General features: G+C 38.0%; 3 protein-coding genes across 6 annotated transcripts in view; 1 reads left to right on the forward strand and 2 right to left on the reverse strand.

Moving 5' to 3' along the window:
* LOC101080836 (olfactory receptor 13C9) overlaps positions 1-21,315 on the reverse strand; it is a 238,118-nt gene that overhangs the window by 61,795 nt on the left and 155,008 nt on the right. The window lies entirely within an intron of this gene.
* On the forward strand, positions 12,639-14,476 carry LOC101082351 (olfactory receptor 13C7-like). The gene has a single exon (XM_003995721.4). The coding sequence runs from the start codon at positions 12,668-12,670 to the stop codon at positions 13,604-13,606; it is 939 nt and encodes a 312-aa protein (XP_003995770.1). The 5' UTR covers positions 12,639-12,667; the 3' UTR covers positions 13,607-14,476.
* Positions 17,223-20,832, reverse strand: LOC111557476 (olfactory receptor 13F1-like). The gene has a single exon (XM_045042514.1). The coding sequence runs from the start codon at positions 20,251-20,253 to the stop codon at positions 19,390-19,392; it is 864 nt and encodes a 287-aa protein (XP_044898449.1). The 5' UTR covers positions 20,254-20,832; the 3' UTR covers positions 17,223-19,389.

Consider the following 21,315-nt stretch of genomic DNA (forward strand, 5'->3'; position numbering starts at 1 on the left):
GAAAAGCTCCTTATGTAAGAGTTGTAAGGTGTCAACCTCCTGGCCCCTTTAAGGGACCGAGAAAGGCAAGAACTTGCAGACTTGCCCTCCGATGCCTCTTCTCAAGAAAAGCCACCTGTTAGACCCTCAAGCCCTCCTTATCCAGGACTGTGAGGGATGAAAAATCTTCCCCCTAAAAGGAAGGCACATTCAATGTATCTATTGACTAAAATGCCTCATGGTGAGTTTGGCCCCAAGAAGGTTCCATTTTCCTTGCAAGATTCTAAGCAAATAAAAAGGACCTGGGCAAATTTTCAGAAAACCCTGATCGATATGTAGAAGTATTCCAAAACCTAACCCAGGTTGCTGAAAAAAAAAAGGATATTTAAATCTGTTTAAAAAAAAACATGATTTATGCATAATAGATTCATAAGTTTGCAATCTAAAAAAAATTCTGATGTAACAGATAAGTTCACAATTGGTTACTACTTAGTTTTCACTGGAGATTAAGGTTTCTAAGAGTTAAAATTCTGCTAAATGTAATTAGACTGATAAAAAGAAAAAAAGTAACTCTATATGTAGAAAAGTAGGAGATACGTAAAAAAGATACAAGGAATGGGAATACATTTTTGTTGAAAGAAAAAGAAAGTAATTTTGTCCTAAATGAGACTAGTTGTTTGGAGTAAAAAGGGGGTTAGGTTCAAAATCTGAAAGCAAAGAAAAGGTGTAGAAAGTTTGTGAAGGGAAATCTTTGGAAAGAAATTTTATATGTGGTCAGAATGGACTAAGTTTAAAATAAATGGATTTTAAAAGTACACTGGTATATAGAGTGGGAGAGAGCCAAAGCATAAGAGACTCTTAAAAACTGAGAACAAACTGAGGGTTGATGGGGGTGGGAGGGTGGGGAGGGTGGGTGATGGGTATTGAGGAGGGCACCTTTTGGGATGAGCACTGGGTGTTCTATGGAAACCAATTTGACAATAAATTTCATATATTAAAAAAAAAAGTACACTGGTATCAGATTAAAATTCTTCCTTACTCTCTATTAAAAAGGCAAAGTTTACTTGGATTATTGGTATGCTTTTGATTTAAAAAAAAAAAGAGGTAAACAAAGGTTTTTACCCCCTTTTGTCTGCCCAAAAAGATGGAAAAAAAAATATGATTTTAACCAAAAGGGCACGACAGCAGGACAGCATACCCTTTTGAATTGTTTTACTCAAACCTTGGTTGAAATTGCTCCTCCTCTGATCCAAAGGCTGGGGAGATGGTGACAATGTCCTTGATGCCAGTCTCCAAATGTTCCACATTTGTGTTGTTTCTATTTAGCAAAGGAATGGATGCCTGTGCCATGTAAGGGATATATGACTATAATATATAAAGGGCTTTTACTGGAATACATAGGAGCTATTTTGCTAAGCTTAGCCCAATGTATACCAATTCATAACAACCTAGATACTCTAAAATGGGCATCCACATGGCTGCAACATATTTATGTGGGCACTGCTGAAAAAGGCAAGGGAATAGACCTTGACTTTGGCCCTTTTAGCCCGCTTGATGATCAATTCTTTTTTTTTTTTAATTTTTTTCAACGTTTATTTATTTTTGGGACAGAGAGAGTCAGAGCATGAACGGGGGAGGGGCAGAGAGAGAGGGAGACACAGAATCGGAAACAGGCTCCAGGCTCTGAGCCATCAGCCCAGAGCCCGACGTGGGGCTCGAACTCACGGACCGCGAGATCGTGACCTAGCTGAAGTCGGACGCTTAACCGACTGTGCCACCCAGGCACCCCTTGATGACCAATTCTATCCTCACACACACACACACAAAATTGGTTTTCACCAGCCTTTTAACATATATTTGTAAAAGAGGATTACTTTTGTGCCAAAATAAAATTAGTGCACCTTCCTACAATCAGGGAAGTCCTGCTTGGTCACAGTCAATACCCCCAAAGTCCCACAAGCAGAAAATTGAGGGATAGAAGAAATCAAGGAAGACAAGGTCAGCTCTCGGAGACAGGGTCAAGCCTGGATAATAGTGACTGCTCCCAGCATCTCACAAAACTGACAAAGCTTTTGGCTGCCAGTCTCATAGCCAGCCAAAATGTAGGGCCAGGAGATGAGGCTTCTCCTGGCCAGGTATGGAAAATTAAGTGATGCCTCTTCTTCCTTTTTCCTATAGATGGACAATTCCCTAACCAAGGCCAATGTCTACTTTGGGAGGCATTCTGAATAACTGGGATGATTTTTGATCCATAAACTCTGAAGAAAAAAGAAAGGCAACTCATTAATTATTATGGGGCCGGAGGTTCTTTAGGGCACTTCTAGTTTTCTACTGGGGCCCAGGTAATTCCATCCCAAGATCCTAATTGGGATTATGACCATCCCATTAAGAAATGGTATTGTCACCACTTCCGAGTTTGTGCTTTAGAGAAATAAAGGAGATCTAAATTGAAGTCCTTAAATTATGCTAAATTAGCCACTATTTTACAAACATAGAATGAGAGCCCAATGGCCTTCCTGGAGAAGTTGAGAGAGGCTCTTAAATATATGGCTATCTTCACTGACACCCCTAAGGCTGAGACAATTTTAAAGGACAAATTTGTCACTCAGTTGGCCCCAGATATTCAGAGAAAGCTGTAAAAATTGGCTGTTGTCCTAGAAGGGACCCTGGAGGAGCTCTTACAAGCTGCCAGTCGAGTATATTACAACTGAGATCAAAATTAAAAAAAAAAAAAAAAAAAAAAAAAAAAAAAAAAAAACAGGAAAGGAGGCTTAAGAAAAATCTAAGGCCTTAGTTGTGGCCTTGCACACTATGTCAGACCAGACTTCCAGAGGTCCTGGCACCAAATGCCACTTATGTGGTCAGGCAGTGCACCAGAAACAAGACTTCCCTCAGAAGGGACAATAGAAGTCAAAGCCCTGCAAGCCATGCCCCTTATGTGGAGACCATCACTGGAAGTCTGAATGCCCTCAGTGACCTCTATGTGTGAGGGCTCAGATAACCAATGTCCCTAGAATGGACTGATGGGACCTGGGGCACTTCAGGGTGGCTCCAACTGTCTATTGGAAGCCCGGAACTCAGGTAACTCTGGAAAACTCAGTAACTAAAAACCCGGTTCATCTCCTTCTTGATACTGGAATCACCTTCTGTCCTCCTTTCCACTCCAGGTCAACTACCCAAATGCAGCCTGACGATTAGAGGCATCTCTGGAAAACTTACGACTAAATTTTTCTCTCAGTCCCTGAACTGAATATGGGGAAAACTAATTTCTTCTCATTCTTTCTTGATAATACCAGAGAGCCTTGCTAGGAAGGGACAATTATAACTGAATTACAGACTATAGTGCTACTAACTCCAGGACAATAAACAATTGTGTGAGTTTTGGAGAAATACTGGATATTGTAGGCTGTAGATACTGGGATTCAGGAAAATAGCTTGCCCACTATATCAATTATTAAAGGAGGCTCAATCCCACCTACTCTCCCAAGGAAAGGAACTGGGGTCTGACTCATGGACACTGTCTCCAGCCCTTGGAATGGTTACAAACAGAACAGGGGCAATTACTATTACCTAGCTCACAGAGCTAAAAGCACTGCATCAGGCCTTTAATTTAGGGAGGGATAAAACTTATCAAATGCCCCAAAAGATGTTTACTGGGAAGAATTTGTCAAGGAAAGTTCATCAAGTAGTATCCGCCTGTGTAGAAACAATCCTTTCAACCACAAACTTGCTTGCCCAGCCAATCAAGGAACTGGAGACTATTCAGGGAAGACTGATAATTAGGTTTCATTCACATGCCAAGGTCAAAGGAATTCCAACATCTGTTGGTATGGGTTGATACTTTTACTAATTGGGTAGAGGCCTTCCCCTAAAAACAAAGGAAAAAGCGCAAGAAGTAATAAAAGTTCTGCTTTATAAAATAAAGGTTCAGCTTACCTAAAAATTGCCAATTAATAAGGGTAAACAGCTGCCTCGACTCTTTCTCTGGTAGGACTCCCAGCTCTTAAAAAAAAAAGAGTTTTACACCTTGAAATAAAGCAAACTGTCTGCTTAAACACAGCAAAACCCTAAATAACACCACACAAGCATTAGATGCTTAAAGTTAGGGCCGGACTCTTGGAGAATACCATTGATGCACTATTGATTACTTATGGCTCCTCCACCACCTGGGTTATGTGAGATTCCCTGACATGTTATTTCAATATAACTGATAATTCTCACAGAGTTTTATAACTGATAGATGACATGTGGGCATTACTGGACAAAGTTAGGGTCTCTCCTGGATTGTTTGACTGGTTTGGGAACTGGGGACATTATCTTTAAGATGCCATCTTGTTGGTCAGAATAATCTTTACATTGTGCTTTTCTCTTTGTGTCTGCCAATGTGTGTGCTGCCTCATGGCTGCCAGCCTTCCTGTAGAACCACATCGTGGGCCACTCAGCTGAACAACTGTAACTGCTGTACTCCCACACTGTCCCTTATCATCTTGAAGAAGCCAGAATGGTCATTGTCACTGTCCTAACTGCTGTTAAGGAGCCCTATTCCAGGGGATGAATGAAAAGGGAAAGTGTTAACATTAGGCAGGGAGAGATAAGGAACCTACAGGGAGGCAGACTACAGATGCAAGTGGGAGGCTAAAGAAGCGGATGGGGTTCTGCCCTCATGAAATCCTTTATGGGTGCCCTCCCCCCATTATTAAAGGCATAAGGGTGATCTAAATGAGATAGGCAATTTAACCCTAAGGCAACAGATGTGAGCCCTTGGCTCTACCCTAACCACCTTACACCACTGGGTTAGGTTTTGGCTTTGCAAACAATGATGAAAACTACTTTTTTTTTTCTTTCATATAACCATGCTAACATAAATATTTTTGCATTAATGCAAATTCTTCAAAAATATTATTTAATAGTTGTAAAATAGTCCATCAAATGATATATTATGATGATTTCATAATTCCCCCTCATCAAAATAGAAAAGTATAGAAAACTACAAAAGGTAGCAGGCAGGAAGATGGCAGTATAGTAGGAGATCTATCTCATCCCACAAACACAGCTAGATAACTATCAAATCATCCTAAATATCCCAGAATCAACCTAAAGACTGCCAGAACAAATTCCACAACTAAAAGGAGAGAAGAAGAAGGTAAGAAGAAGAGAGAGCTGGTTTGGGGTGAAAAGGATCTGAGATGCTGCAGAGGGGAGGGAGCCTTGGTCATGGAGGAATGCAAGAGAGAGAGGAACACTCAGGGAAACACACAAGGAGAATGTTTCCCCAAGCCATTGGCTGAGAAAACCAGAGGGCCTGAATTTAATAAGTTCTTGCAACCAGTGTGGCTTAAAGCCTAGAGTTTTAAAGGTCGGCAGGCTTGGCTAGGATAGAGCCCAGAGGGTACTGCACTGCTCCTGGAGAGAAGGCAAGAAAACAATCCAGGGACAGATGGCATGGAAACAGCAATCTGAACAAAATCTGGCGCACACAGTGAGGAGATGATTCACTCTTCTAGGAGTGCGTCCCTGAGTGGCTGTGTTCATGGTGATACCTGCTTTTCAGAAGAAGGAAAAGCAGATTAGTTAGCCTAATACATAGATACCAATGGTCATTATATCAAAATCTCATACTGAGACAAATTAAAAGATCCAATTATATTAAAATTGTAGTCTAGATTATACTAATTCCACTTAATATTCCTCACATGTTAAAAAGGAATATTACAAAGACTATGAAAAATCACAAAAACATTGCAATAAAGTAGCAAATACTAATCAAATTTATACTATGATTATACTGGTATAAAGAAAAAATAGTGTGTGGTCTAGAATAAAAATATAAAAATAAAAACAGTTCAAAGAGATGGGATGACTATTTAGGATTCTATTAGGATTGATCTAGTATTATTTGTGTAACAAAATGAAAAACAAATTCTTGGGAAAAGTTTAACTCTTCTGTGACCTTTTGGACATATTCTGATTCCAATCCCAGCTTCTGTAGAAGCCATCAAAGACAGCCAACTCAGTTAATACTCCAAGAAATTTATGGCTGGGGAAGATTCTCTTTAAGTGAAGATAATTGGGTCTTTAGAATCTGCAGAAGTCAGGGATTTTGATCTCTAGAGAATCCTAAGTTTCTGATTCACAACCTTAGGGATTGAAGAAGTTTGTAAAAAATTGGGCGCTAAATTAATTCCAAGAGAAGCTGAATCTCTCGAGTAAGCATCAACATTAGAACAAGTCCTGGGAAACCAGAGTTGCATCATGGATTCTTATTTTTAATATGTTTTCTTTCCTTGACACCTTCTTAGGAAAATTCATATTCAAACCAATTGCCTGGTTGTAGCAATTCTTCCTCACATTTCTTTTTAGGAAGGAGAACAACCATCTTTCAAATTGAAAATCTGGTCTCATCTGAAAAATGCAAATGGAATTCAAATTCCTGGAAATGTTTTCTATTACTTAATAGAATGGAATGGTGAGAATGACTTTAAAACAAAGACAGAAGGTAAGATAAAGAGAAAAGTTTTACTCAAATCATTTCCAAAGGAAAACATCCTATCAATAAATACAAAGATTTGTTTTTGTTGAGGTGATCACAGCTGGTGGGATTTTGAAAATATGTATATATGTGTAAAGGAAAAAAATACAAAATTCCAGGCACCAACTTCAAGAGCAGGATATTACTTAAATTTATTTAAAGACCCCAAACTACTACATGGAAGAGACTACTGAGGAAGGGAATTTGCCCGTAATGCAAACAGGTCTAATAATACACCCTTAATAATAAGTGAAAAGCTACTGTATTCAAGTATAAAGTTCAATAAATCTTATGTAAAAATCATCTGGAGAAAGGGTCCATAATAATTTATATATTAATCACACATAAACTGTGCTCAGTAGGGGTTTGAGGAAACTTGTAATTAAAGGTGTTTATTGTAAAAACAGGATTAGAAACCAAATATATGTAACAGGGTGCTGAAGTAATTATAAGTGTTAATTTGAGCTGTAGGTGTCCAAGGCAAAAGAAGAAATACTATTTTGTTTAATCTCCCGCATATGTAACAAATCAATTCTACCACTCTATACTTTAATTGTTCACACTAGACCTGAAAGGAATTTTTAGCCTTTTTCACAATTTATTTCATTATTGTGGATAGTGTCTTCATAAGTGGAAGACAATAAACGCCTTCAATGCTTTCCAGAGATTTCAATATATTTTTATGTACATTTTTATCATTTGGATGCTTGAAAGTTAAGTGCATCATATTAAATAGTGGTTTTATAAGAATAAATGTTATCAATAAGTAAATAAAGTATAGTGCTAAAACCGGGTTTTGGAAGCATAAGGTTTTAATTTGTAACGTTTATTTATTTTTTGAGAGAGAGAGAGAGAGAGACAGAGCATGAGTGGGGGAGGGGCAGAGAGAGACAGGGAGACAGAGAATCCAAAACAGGCCCCAGGCTCTGAGTTGTCAGCACAGAGCCTGATGCGGAGCTCAAACTCACGAACCATGAGATCATGACCTGAGCCGAAGTCAGACGCTTAACTGACTGAGCCACCCAGGCACCCCAATATAAGGTTTTAAATCATAGTATTTGCCAACTATAAGACATAAAAAACCAGGTGTTGTATGGAAGTACTGAATCACTAAACTGTACACCTGAAACTAGTATTACACTGTAAGTTAACTAACTAGAATTTAAATAAATACTTTTTAAAAAGATAGTGATCATTGTACTTAACCTTTGATATTTCAAAGTAATTTCCTCATTGGTAAAATTCATAATAATATTTGGCTTATTTGGAAGATTACATGATAAAAATGATATGAAGTGCCTCATACTAGGACATCACATGAAAATTTTTCTTCTCTTTGTAAGCCAAAATAATACATCTTTCCTTGTGGTATATTAATTAAAGAGTAGAGCCTATAAAATCTATAAATTGAGACAGGATATCCATTTATTTTTGTACAGTATCAATTGTCTTAATTGATATCTTTAGAAGAGCTGGAGAGGATGATAGGATTATTTCCTTTAGTGAGAATTTAGAGTGCAGATAGCATGTGTTTTTCAGTGAAAAATGTTAGTACTTTAACTATTAGATCTTCAAGTAGCTAAGTCAATAAAACAAAATAAAAATTTATAGAAAGTTAGAAAGTTCCTTCTAAAAAGTTAGACAGCTTGACTTCTGGCTTGAATAAAATGTCACAGACTTCCTTAGGACTGTTACAACACTAAAACAGTGCCCAGATAAAGCCCCAGCACATTGAACCACAGAGATGTTAATTCTTATAAAAAAACAGGGGTTGGGAGAGGGGGATTAGAGGTTGGCTAAGATCCAGGTGTTCAGATCCTTTACAAATAGGAATGTCATCTTCTAAATGATTTCCATGCTAGGCATCAACAGACCACAATCTCTTTTGATAAAATATGATTAAGTGAAGAACTCAAGTCCCTCATCTTGGCATACCTCCAAAAAACAAAAAACACTGTTTATTGGAAGATTTTTGAAAGTAGGGATTATAAATGCTCTCTGGAAATCGGAAATACTGGGTTCCTCCCAATAACTGGATAGGACACCCCAGTACAGCTTAGCCTCAATGTGTATGTAGTTTCTAGAAAATTAAGATAATCACTGTACAACTTAAATTATTTTAACATACTTTGTTCTGCTTCCTCCTTTTAAATAATATTCTTTCTTTATGAATATCAATTTTAAGTTTTGGATAATTCAGAAAAGTAGAAGAAAGGTCTCTAGGTAACCATTAATGTCTTAGGTATTTCTAGTCTTTCTACACTGTCTAGGCTATCTTGGTTTAGGTTTCAGTTTTGCAGAAAAGAAAAAAAAAATGAATGTTTTTTTTGTTTGTTTCCAACTTAATCATTCTAATATAATTTAAAAATCTTTGTTTTAATACAAAGTTGTCACAAATGTCATATAAGAAGTGCATAATGGCCCATCAAATTAGTGTGCCGTGATTATCTAACAATTCCCCTGCCATGAGTTAAAAATGAAAAACTATTTCAAAAGATAATATCCAATAATGGCAAGGATTTAGTAAAGAATTATCTAATATACATTTTTCATGGAAAATGATTTATTAGAAACTATCAAGAATCTTAAAATTTTCCATTCTCTTGTCCCCAGGAAAATATTTTAGTGAAGTAAGCTAAAATGAAGAAATCACTTGTCGCAATGCTATTAAAGAAGAGTGTCCATTCCTTCTTAAAAGTTGCACTAATATTACACGAGCAATGAAAGTAATTTCCTCTTACTGTCCACTATTCCTCCCCCATCACCACCACCATTTGAAACCACTAAAGCACATTGTTGGTTTCATCTCTTATAAATGTTTGCAAGTGATTTTTTTTTTTTTTTTGCAGCAACTGTCTCTGAACTATCAGTATACCAGATATACACCATCATTATTTGCTACAAGTCATTTCCAAATAGGAATCACCTTCTTGGTGATGTTCCTAGGAAAGAAGGGAGAGGGCGTCTGACATGATTCACATCTTCCCTGAAACAACAGATCCAAGACAACTGATGCTCCTTCAAAGACTCTATCAAAATTTTATTTTTAGGTTCAGAGTAGGTTGATATATATATATATATATATATATATATATATATATATATATATATATATATATATCTACACTCAATCAAATTCCAAACTTAATACCAAATAGAAGTATATCCTGCCCTACCCAACCCTTCCTACCCTTTTTGTAATGTATGCCTGCAAAGCCTGGTACAGCTTGAATTGCATGAGAACCCTTCTTTCCATAGCCAATAGGCGTATAAATATTGTATTATGCTGATTAACATGATTTGCCATTGTAAACTGGAGTTGTCATAGAAAGGAGCATAACCTGTTGGCAAAAGGTGATCACAGAAAGAAATGGCAAAGCCTATATCAGAAACAGGGCCTTCTTTAATTTTTTTAATGTTTATTTGACAGAGAGAGAGAGTGTGGGGGAAGGGGCAGAGAGGAAGAGACAGGATCCCAAGCAGGCTCTTCTATGTCAGCACAAAGGCTGACACAGGGCTCAATGCCACCAACTGTGAGATCATGACTGGAGCTGAAACCAAGAGAAGGATGCTTAACTGGGACACTCAGACGCACCACATAGCCTTGTTTAAAAACACTAACTAGAGGGGCACCTGTTGGTTCAGTCAGTCGAGACTCAGACTCTTAATTTTGGCTCAGGTCATTATCTCATGGTTCATGAGATGGAGCCCCACTTCAGGCTCTGTGCTAATAGTGTAGAGGGTGCTTCGGATTCTCTCTTTCTCTCTCTGCCCCTACCTCACTCACAACCCCCTCTCCATCTCACTCAAAATAAATATTTTTTAAAAAGCACTAGTAAGAAAATTATCGATTGGATCAAATTTTTTTTCCTCTAGGGATTTTTTTAAGTTAGGTAGAATACCTTGAGAGTGAAAAGTGTTTTCAAAATTATGTTCTTTGATTTATTTACTGTAAAAAGGTCAGCTACTAATATCTACTCTTTAATTTTTTTCAAATTAAAGTTATTTGTTCCATGCTCTATGATGCACAATTCAGATGCTTGAGCTGACCTCAAATTCCTCTTTTGGAAAATATTTACCATAATTGCAAATTCAACAAATGGAAGAGAAAGGACTTTAATATGGACAGAAACAACAGACTCTGTTGTATGTAGTTTGGTTGCTTGTATATCTAAAATCTAAAGAACACAAAACTGAGTGTAATACACTCACACAGATGTCTCAGCTCCAAGTGTCACAGAATGTTCAGTTTTGCATTGTCTACTATTCGATTACAGTCCTACATACAAGGGAAGCAGTAGTGGCATTCTGCAATAGCATTGGAGAGAAATGGTCTAAAAGGCCTTGCTACTCATGTGAGTTCTGCAGACATAAACAGCATCTGGAAACATGTTAATAAATTCAGATCTTAGAATCCAATTCAGACCCACTGATTCAGAATCCCTTACAAAGATTCTCCTATCCGAATTTTGTGTGTACTAAAATTTGGAGGCACTTGACTAGACAGGTGGTTTTTTTCCACAAGGCACATTAGAATCATCTGGAGAACATTATTTAGAAAGATGTCTGATTCCCACTCCTTAGATAATTCACATAATTCTGAGAGGGCAAGAGCATGTTGTTTAAAATAGGCAGGTGAGGGGCGCCTGGGTGGCTCAGTCGGTTAAGCGTCCGACTTCAGCTCAGGTCACAATGTCGCGGTCCGTGAGTTCCAGCCCCGCGTCGGGCTCTGGCCTGATGGCTCAGAGCCTGGAGCCTGCTTCTGATTCTGTGTCTCCCTCTCTCTCTGCCCCTGCCCCATTCATGCTCTGTCTCTCTCTGTCCCAAAAATAAATAAAACGTTAAAAAATTTTTTTTAAAAATAAAATAAAAAAGGCAGGTGAGGGGCACCTGGGTAGCTCAGTTGGATAAATTTTTGACTTCGGCTCAGATAAGGATCTTGGCAACTTGTTTGAGCCCCAAATCTGGCTTTCTGCTGTCACCCCAGAGCCCACTTTGGATCCTGTTTCCTTCCCCTTCTGCCCCTCCTCCACTAGTGCTCTCTCTCAAAAATAAACATTAAAAAAAATAAAAATACAGGGTGCCTGGGTGGTTCAGCTGGTTAAGCACCCGACTTCAGCTCAGTCATGATCTCGCAGTTCGTGGGATCCAGCCCCATGTCGGGTTCTGTGCTGACAGCTCAGAGCCTGAAGACTGTTTCAGATTCTGTGTCTCCCTCCCTCTCTGCCCCTCCCCCATTCACCCTCTATCTCTCTCTCTCTCTCTCAAAAATAAACATTAAAAAATTGTTTTTAATATATAGATAAAATAAAATAAGTAAAACTGGCAGGTGTTGGGGTGCCTGGGTGGCTCAGTCAGTTAAGCGTCTGACTTCAGCTCAGGTCATGATCTCACGGTTTGAGAGTTTAAGCCCCGCATCCGGCACTGTACTGACAGCTCAGAGCCTGAAGCCTGATTCACATTCTGTGTCTCCCTCTCTTTCCCTGACCCTCCCCAACTCATGTGTGCACGCTCTCCCTCTCTCTCTCAAAAATAAACATTAAAAAATATTTTTTTAAATTGGCAGGTGCTATAAAGTCAGAAAATAAATTGGAATAGTGGATCACACTCTGTTTTTATATACATTTTACCTCTATGAATTTCACTTTCCTCAGAGAATTATAGTTATGATAAAATGAGTAATATGTGTGAATATATTAAATTATAAAACCCTGAACTAATAATATTGTTTATGACTTCCATGAAATAAAATCAAATACATAGTTATTTATAACAGATGAAGCATACTCTCTCCAAAATGATATTCAAAATGTAGGCTGTGGGTCCAAAGAATAGGAAATAACAGATGTTTGTTAAAATGCAAATAGTTCTTTCCTGCCTCAGAACTGTGTATTACTATCTCAGGAAATGGAATACAAGAGCCTATATTTTTAAAGAGCTGGTCAATGTAATTATTACACGTCTTCAATCCCTTCCTATATGTACCAGAAGAGAAATTCAAAACGCTAAACTCAGAGCTCTTAGCACCACTCCAGCTACTGTGGACACACTTGGTGCCCCTCCCGCAGTGATCTCTCACTGCACATGGTAATATGCACTGACGCGTTATGCTCACATGAAGTTTTCTCTTCTGGATTACTCCAGGTATAGAAAAATAAAATGGACAGGACGAACTGGACAGAGATTGAGTTCATTCTGCAGGGACTTTCTGAGTACCCCAAAGTGGAAAAACTCCTTTTCGTCATGTGCTTGATGATGTACCTGGTGATCCTGCTGGGGAACAGCACTTTGATCATACTAATTCTCCTGGATTCCCGGCTCCATACGCCCATGTACTTCTTCCTCGGTAATCTTTCCCTCCTAGACATTTGTTACACATCCTCCTTTACCCCCTCAGTGTTGATTCACTTCCTATCACAGAAAAAAACCATCTCCTTCACTAGGTGTGTTGTTCAGATGTCTGTCTCCTACACAATGGCATGCACAGAATGCGTGCTCTTAGCAGTGATGGCATATGACCGTTACGTGGCTATCTGTAACCCTCTGAGATACCCCATCATCATGAGCAAGGCACTTTGTATTCAGATGGCAGCCCTCTCCTGGGGAATGGGCTTTCTCAATTCACTGACAGAAACTATACTTGCAATACGGTTGCCCTTTTGTGGAAAAAATGTCATTAACCACTTTGTTTGTGAAATAATGGCTTTTGTCAAGCTGGCTTGTGCAGATATTTCCTTGAATGAGATTGCTATAATGTTGGGCAATGTAATATTTTTGTATATTCCATTATTGTTAATTTGCATCTCCTACATTTTCATCCTATCTACTGTACTAAAAATGAATTCAGCAGAAGGAAGAAAAAAAGCTTTTTCTACCTGTTCAGCCCACTTAACAGTAGTGACCATGTTTTATGGGACAATCCTCTTCATATATATGAAGCCAAAGTCCAAAGACTCTGCTATTGACAAACTGATTGCTCTGTTCTATGGCGTAGTCACTCCCATGCTCAATCCTATCATCTATAGCCTGAGGAACACAGAGGTGCTTGGAGCTTTGAGAAAATTGATGAGTAGACACTGTTTCTGGAGAAAAGGATGAAAAACTTACATCTTCGAGTTCATGCACCAAATAAACTCATATATTTGAGGAAAAGGCTTTTATTTAAAACAGAGCAAAAGAAATAAAGATTGTATGTAGGATCACAGAATTTAGGAGTTGGAAAGAAATTTCAAGATAATTATGTAGCTTTCCCTTTTTATGAAAATGACTGTTACAAAAATGTAGACACAACTAGTATAAGTACTAAGAGTAAAATTTAAGGAATAAGAAAAAAGATGTAATTAAATGTTTCCAGGAAAATCCAGTACAGATTCTCTTCAACTGATGGAGTTATGTCCTGATAAACCCATCAAAATTTGAAAATATCATTAGCCAAAAATGTCTTTAATACACCTAATCTACTGAACATCATAGCTTACCTTGAAAATGTGCAAATGCTTACATTAGCCTATAGTTGGTCAAAACCATCTCATACAAAGCCCATTTGCAATAGAGTGTTGAATATTTCATATAACGTATTGAGCACTGTACTGAAATTGAAAAACAGAATGGTTGTATGGGTATGAAACAGTTGTGAGTGTATCAGTTGTTTATTCTTGTGATCATGTGGCTCAAACTGGAAGCTGGGGCCACTGCCACTGCCTAGCGCAACAAGAATATCATACCACATGTTACTAGCCCAGGAAAAGACCACAATTTAAATTTTAAAGTGTGGTTTCTACTGAATGCATATCACTTTCACATCATCATGAAGTTGAAATATCCTATCTCAAACCATTTTAATGTATGGACCATCTGTATGTATGTCTGCTGAACAAGTAAAACATGTATTTTTCAGTTCCCTTTTGAGAGAACTACTTGAATTTTTGTGTTTGTTTGTCTGTTTGTTTGTTACTGCTTTTTATTTTACCCAAGGACTTGACCTGACTCCAACCTAATTTTTCAGGTACATATATCCCCTTCTTTCCCTCCTCATGTTTCTCCCATGTTGCACATGCTGTGCTACATTCACTATTACTTCTCCAATTACATCATGTTCTTTACACCTAAAGACAACAGCATATGCCACTTCATCTCCATCCTCACATTTCTCTTTCTATGGTAACAGCCTAGCAATCTTATTAAGCACAATTCAAGTGTGAGATCTTCTACAAATCCTTCCAAAGTTTGCCCGCTTACTTATTCCCTCCTTTATGCTGTCCTGAACTTTATCTGTTATGGCTATTTTCCTTTTACACTATAATCATTTGTTCATTTCTGAAATCCACCCAATGGCAGAACTCACTGTTCTCTGTACGAAGTCTAATGTCAAATAAATTTAAACAGTAGGCAGTAAGTAATTACTTATTTAACATTTTGAAATAATAGTAAAATATAGTCTAAGTACTTGATTTAATACAGGGATATAAGAGAACTTGAATTTATGTATTATTTCATTGACTAAATAACACATCGAAAAGTTATGGATAAAATATCAGCTAATATTAAATGTACAGAAATATAAGGGAAGATAAAAGAAAGATAAATATACTCAAGAGGTCATTTGTGGGGTGACTGGTGGCTCAGTTGGTTGGGTGTCCAACTTCAGCTCAGGTCATGATCTCACAGCTCCTGGGTTCAAGCCCTGCGCTGGGCTCTGTGCTGACAGCTCAGAGCCTGGAGCCTGCTTCGGATTCTGTGTCTCCCTCTCTCTCTGCCCCTCCCCTGCTCACACTCTGTGTCTCTCTCTCTGTCTCAAAAATAAATAAACATTAAAAAAGAGGTCATTTGGTCTGGGTAAGGCAAAAATCATATCAGTGTATACTTATTCTGTAATGAGCAACTGCTGAAAAAAATATCTAACAATTGTATAAACACTTCTTAAGGAATACTGAGAATTTCACTCTATCAAAAGCAATAATCTTATTTTAAATATTTCCTTTCAAAGAAATCCCCTTGAAATTGCTAGCGAATAATAATTGTACTTTTATTTTTTATGTGATTACCTAACATCTATTTGTATGTAATACAGGTGAGTTGCCTGGTACAGTCCCACAGCCTGAGATGGATGAGGAGAGTGGCTCTGCTCAAGGGCCACCCAGCAAAGGTTTCAACAACCCAACAGAGTTCAGAAAGGAATCCCTGCTTGTTCTGCCCAGCAGGATGTTTGGGGCCTGATGGAATAAGTAAAAGGTCAACATGAAAGGGAGGCCCAGTTCAGGTAGTCAGAACCCAGTAGAATCAAAAGGACACCCATATATGGAATGACTCAGCTCAGACTGTCAGAGAAAGAGGGAAAGACAGAGAGAAAAAGAGATAACTTGGGGTATTTTATGCTTATATCCCTAAACACTACCAGAGTGATAGGCTAGACTTGTAACACACTCATAGATGTTTCTCAATACATTGAAATCATAGGTAGATTCAAATATTTTTTAATTTTTATTTATCTGAGGGAGAGAGAAAAAGAGAGAGGGAGAGAGACTGTCAGTAGGGGAGGGACAGAGAGAAAGGGAGACACAGAATCTAAAGCAGGCTCCAGGCTCTGAGCTGTCAGCATAGAACCTAACACGGGCTCGAACTCACAAACCAGAGATCATGACCTAAGCCGAAGTTGGATGCTTAACTGACTGAGCCACCCAGGCACCGTGAAATCACAGGTAAATTCAAACTAATTGAAACTAGAGTCTAGCAAGAAAAAAAAAAAAAGATCAAAATCTGACTCTGTCAAAGTGATACACCTATCATCCTAGCTAATTCACAGGTGATCTTTTGGAATTAGCATATTTGCTAACTTTTAAATAATTTTAAATAATTATTATAAATATATTGACAGATTAAATAAACTTCCCATTTTATAGACAAAGAAATTGGATTAGGATGTTTAAGAAATTGCTTAAGATTGGGGTGCCTGGGTGGCTCAGTTGGTTAAAAGTCCTACTCTTGATTTCAGCTCAGGTCATGATTTCATGGTTCATGGGATAGAGCCATGCATTGCATTGTAGGGGATAGTCAGCATGAAGCCTGCTTGGGATTCTCTTTTTCTCCCTCTCTCTCTACCGTCCCCCTGGTTACGTGCGTGTTCACACACTATCTCTCTCAAAATAAATAAATAAACATTACAAAAAAAGAAATCGCCTAAGATCACTAAGCTTATATAGACACCCCAAAAAACTGTAATTCTTTTTATTTAATTTAAATTCAGGTTATTTAACATATAGTGTAGTATTGGCTTCAGGGGTAGAATTTAGTGATTTATCATTTACACATAACAGTCATATGTAACACTCATCCCAAGAAGTGTCTGCCTTAACGTCCATCACCCGTTTAGCCCATCCCCCCTCCCACCTCCCTCCCAGCAACTCTCGGTTTGTTCTCTGTATTTAAGAGTCTCTCATGTTTTGCCTACCTCTCTGTTTTTATCTTATTTTTGCTTCCCTTCCTTTATGTTCATCTCTTTTGTTTCTTTCTTTCTTTTTTTTTTTTTAACGTTTATTCATCATTGAGAGACAGAGTGAGACAGAGCAAGAGCATGGAAGGGGCAGAGAGAGGAGGAGACACAGAATCTGAAGCAGGCTCCAGGCTCTGAGCTGTCAACACAGAGCCTGACACAGGGCTTGAACTCACAAACCACAAGATCATGACCCGAGGAGAAGTTGGACACCCAACCGACTGAGCCACCCTGGGCCCCATTATCTGTTTTGTTTCTTAAATTACACGTATGAGTGAAATCATATGATATTTGTATTTCTCTGCCTGACTTACTTTGCTTAGCATAATACACATCAGTTGCAAGCATTTTACAAATGTCAAGATATCATTCTTTCTGATCACCAAGTAATATTCCATTGTATATATATGCCATTTTCTTTTTATCCATTCATCAGTCAATGGATATTTGGGCTCTTTCAATAATTTAGCTATTGTTGATAGTGCTGCTATAAACACTGGGGTGCATGTGCCCCTTTGAATCAGCATTTCTGTATACTTTGGATAATTTACTCTAGATCCCATGAGTACTATTCTTTCACCTTTACCACAGTTCTGACCAATAACAGGAAAACATAACCAAAATCTTATAGATAATTGCCCTAAATTACCTTAGAAAACATCCACACCTAGTACTCAATTTACATCTCTTTGCAAAAGATTTCCCAACATATATATAGCTTTAGACCTAATTTCTTGCCCAGATTTCACAAATCTGTCTTCACCTGTCAGTCTAACCATCAATGCACAGCCAACCAGTCAACCGACTTACATCCCTATCTTTGTGAAGTCATCATCCTTACGCTACTCATGTCATCCAATCAACGACTGCATCAGAGTTCTTTACTTACACCAATGGACCAATCATCTTTGATGACTGTTTATTCATATCTGAGAAATCGAATCCAGCCCTACAACCCGGTAATTCCCATATTCATCCTATCTTCTTCATACCATTGCTTTCCGGATCCAAGCCATCACAATTTTATTGACTCTTGTGACAACTTCATGATAAAGAGCAAATAAGTTTTGCACACTGACCTCACATTTAGTCATCTGGTCCAGAAAGGACATACAAATGTTACAAATACTGATGAGTGTACATTTTTAAGTTCTTTGGATATTATGGCTTATACAATAAGATATGTCATATATTTCAGCATTTCTAACCATTTTAGTGGGTTTGGGATACTGTATATTTTATAATATAAATATATCATGTATTTTGTTTCTAAATGCTTATAGCTTCATTTATACCCTTGGATCTAAGCATCTAGGTGTCAGGGGAAAGCACAATAATAAAGGGAAGGGTGCTTGTAGTTTCACTGAAATATCCTGCAGCTTCTTTGAATTTACGAAATTAATGTCAGCACTCAAAGACCAACAACAAACTGCTAAACTCTCTGATATTTTTGCAGACTAGCATCCCTCTACCCCATTTTTATTCAGTATATATTTGTGCAGACCTTCTCCATTTGTACATAGAAATTCACATCACACACATCTATCTGCATCCACAAATATTTCCACACATGTAAAACACAGTTATACTTTGTAGAATATGCAATTACTCCCATTAAATTTAGCAATGCTTAAAAGAGGTTGTAGTGGTTTCCTAATACTACCATAACAAAATAGCACAGATTGGATTGCCTGAACAACAGAAATTGACTTTCTCATAGTTCTGGAGGATAGAAGACCAAGATTAAAGTGTTGGCAGATTTGATTTCTTCTGAAGCCTCTCCCTGGCTTTCAGATAGCCGCTTTCTTGCTAGGTCTTTTCCCCTGTGTGTGAGCAACCCTGGAGTACCCATGTGTGTCTAAATTTCTTAAATTTTTTCTTATAATGACATAAGTCCAATTGTAATGAGGGCCCACACTGATAGCCTCATTTTAACTTAATCACACTTTAAAGGCCTTATCTCCAAATGTAAATACATTCTGAAGTACTGGTGGGTTAGAGCTTCAACAAAAGTTTTGCAGGGACACAATTCAGCCTAAAACAAAGGTTAATAATAAATTATCTAAAAAGTCTACTATAGCTATTACATTTGTATATTACATGTACATAATTTTGAATACTAACAATACACTAGCTTAATGTTTAAAGCTATACTTACAGTCTATAACCCAAAATAAAATTGAAGTTTGTCATCATAAGTCTATTTATGTAAGATTTCAGATATGCTTATGTAAGATATGTCTATATTAGAGCTTCAGCAGTCGGTCAAGGAGGGAACTTAAATCACACATCTTTATTTAAATCACACATCTTATTTAAAATGAGTGTCTTCCCCTCTTAGTCCAATGTTCTGGTGCATATTGAACACATCAATACATCCCTTAGACTAATGTTATGATTTGCTCTGGGGGATTAAAAAAGCACACAGAGGGTTCCTAATCAGCAATTTTTTCACAGCTACTTTTACCTCTTTGTTCTGTAAACTATAAATGATAGGATTCAACATGGGGGTTAATCCAGCATATACCAAAGCCATACATTTGTCTATTTCCTGTGAATCTACAGCGGAGGGCTTCAGGTACATGGAGAGAGCTGTCCCATAGAACAAAACCACCACAGTCAGGTGGGCTGCGCATGTTGAAAAGGCTTTGCTTCCACCATCCACTGAGCTGATTCTCAGGATGTTGGAGAGAATGAATGCGTAAGAGACACAAATGAGGAGCATCGGCATAGGAAGAAGAAGTACGCTGATCACCAGCATGATCAACTGCACCCTGGAAGTATCCACACAAACTAGTTTCAACACAGCCAGAATTTCACAAGTGAAGTGATTGATGATGCCACTTCCACAGACAGACAGCTGCAGCACAGATACTGTTTCCACCAGGGCGGTGAGGCAGCCTGTCATCCAGGAGCCAGCGGCAATCTGCACACAAGCCCTCTTGTTCATGATGATGGGGTATCTCAGAGGATTGCAGATGGCCACATACCGGTCATACGCCATCGTGGACAGGAGCACACACTCAGTGGAGCCCATGGCAAGAGAAAAGTACATCTGAGTGGCACATCCTGAGAATGAGATGGTGTTTTTCCCTGAAACAAAGTTTGTCAGCATTGGAGTGAGAGCAGAAGAGGTGTACCAGATGTCTAAAAAGGAGAGGTTGCTGAGGAAGAAGTACATGGGTTTGTGTAGGTGGGAATCCAGGATGGTGATGGAGATCAGAATGATATTACCCAGCAGGGTGATCAGGTACATCAGCAAGCACAGCACAAATATGATGACCTCAACTTTGGGGTAAGGAGTAAACCCCAGGAAAATAAAATTGGAAATGACTGTCAAGTTGTCTTGGCGATTTTATGCCTCTGTGATTATCTATAGTAGTGAATGAAAATATAAATTATATATATTTTAAAAACTAAATTCTACCATCTTTCAAGGGGTTTTTGTTAGAGGTACCTTAAAAGGATCATTATTCTGGAAATACCATATTAATTATTCATTCATCCATTCAACATTTATTGAATATACTGCAAGTCACTGAAGATCTCTTTGAATTATGTAAAAAGCTGCTCTCAGGCAACTCACGATAAAATATCACATAATCAAGTAAATAAATAATTACAATAACATGATATAAGTACACCCTAGGGTGCTAGGAGAACACAGAAAGTAAGAATCCCAACTCTATGTAAGGGACACTGCTCACTGAGACATTTTGAGACTTAGTTTAATAAAAAAAGGCATTAGACCTGGGGCACCTGGGTGGCTCAGTTGGTTGAGCTTCAGAATTTTGGTTTTTTCTCAGGTCATGATCTCATGGTTCATGAGTTCAAGCCCCACATGGGTTCAGTTTGAGCCCAGTGTCGGCTCCATGCTGGTAGCATGGAGACTGCTTGGGATTCTCTCTCATTCCCTCTCTGCCCCTCATCTGCTTGCACTCTCTCTCTCAAAATGAATAAATAAACCTTTTTTAAAAATGCATTAGTCTTAATCGAGTTAAAGACCACAGGAGGTTTGCTGGGAAAAGAAAAAAAAATTTGTAAAAGTTAAATCCCGAAAGGATTTAGTTGCATTTCATATAACTACTAATTATGTAATATAACAGATGGATATCTATAAACTAAGGAATATAAATAGAAGATAAACATGCATCCAATCACTATAGCATGTATTTGTGGTCTTTCCAAATTTTTTCTTGTGGTTGACTTCGAGTTTCATAGTGTTGTGGTCTGAAAATATGCAAGGTATGATCTTGATCATTTTGTACTTGTTGAGAGCTGATTTGTGTCCTGGTATGTGATCTATTCTGGAGAATGT

Source organism: Felis catus, chromosome D4 (genome assembly GCF_018350175.1).
Source record: "Felis catus isolate Fca126 chromosome D4, F.catus_Fca126_mat1.0, whole genome shotgun sequence".
Lineage (NCBI taxonomy): Eukaryota > Metazoa > Chordata > Mammalia > Carnivora > Felidae > Felis > Felis catus.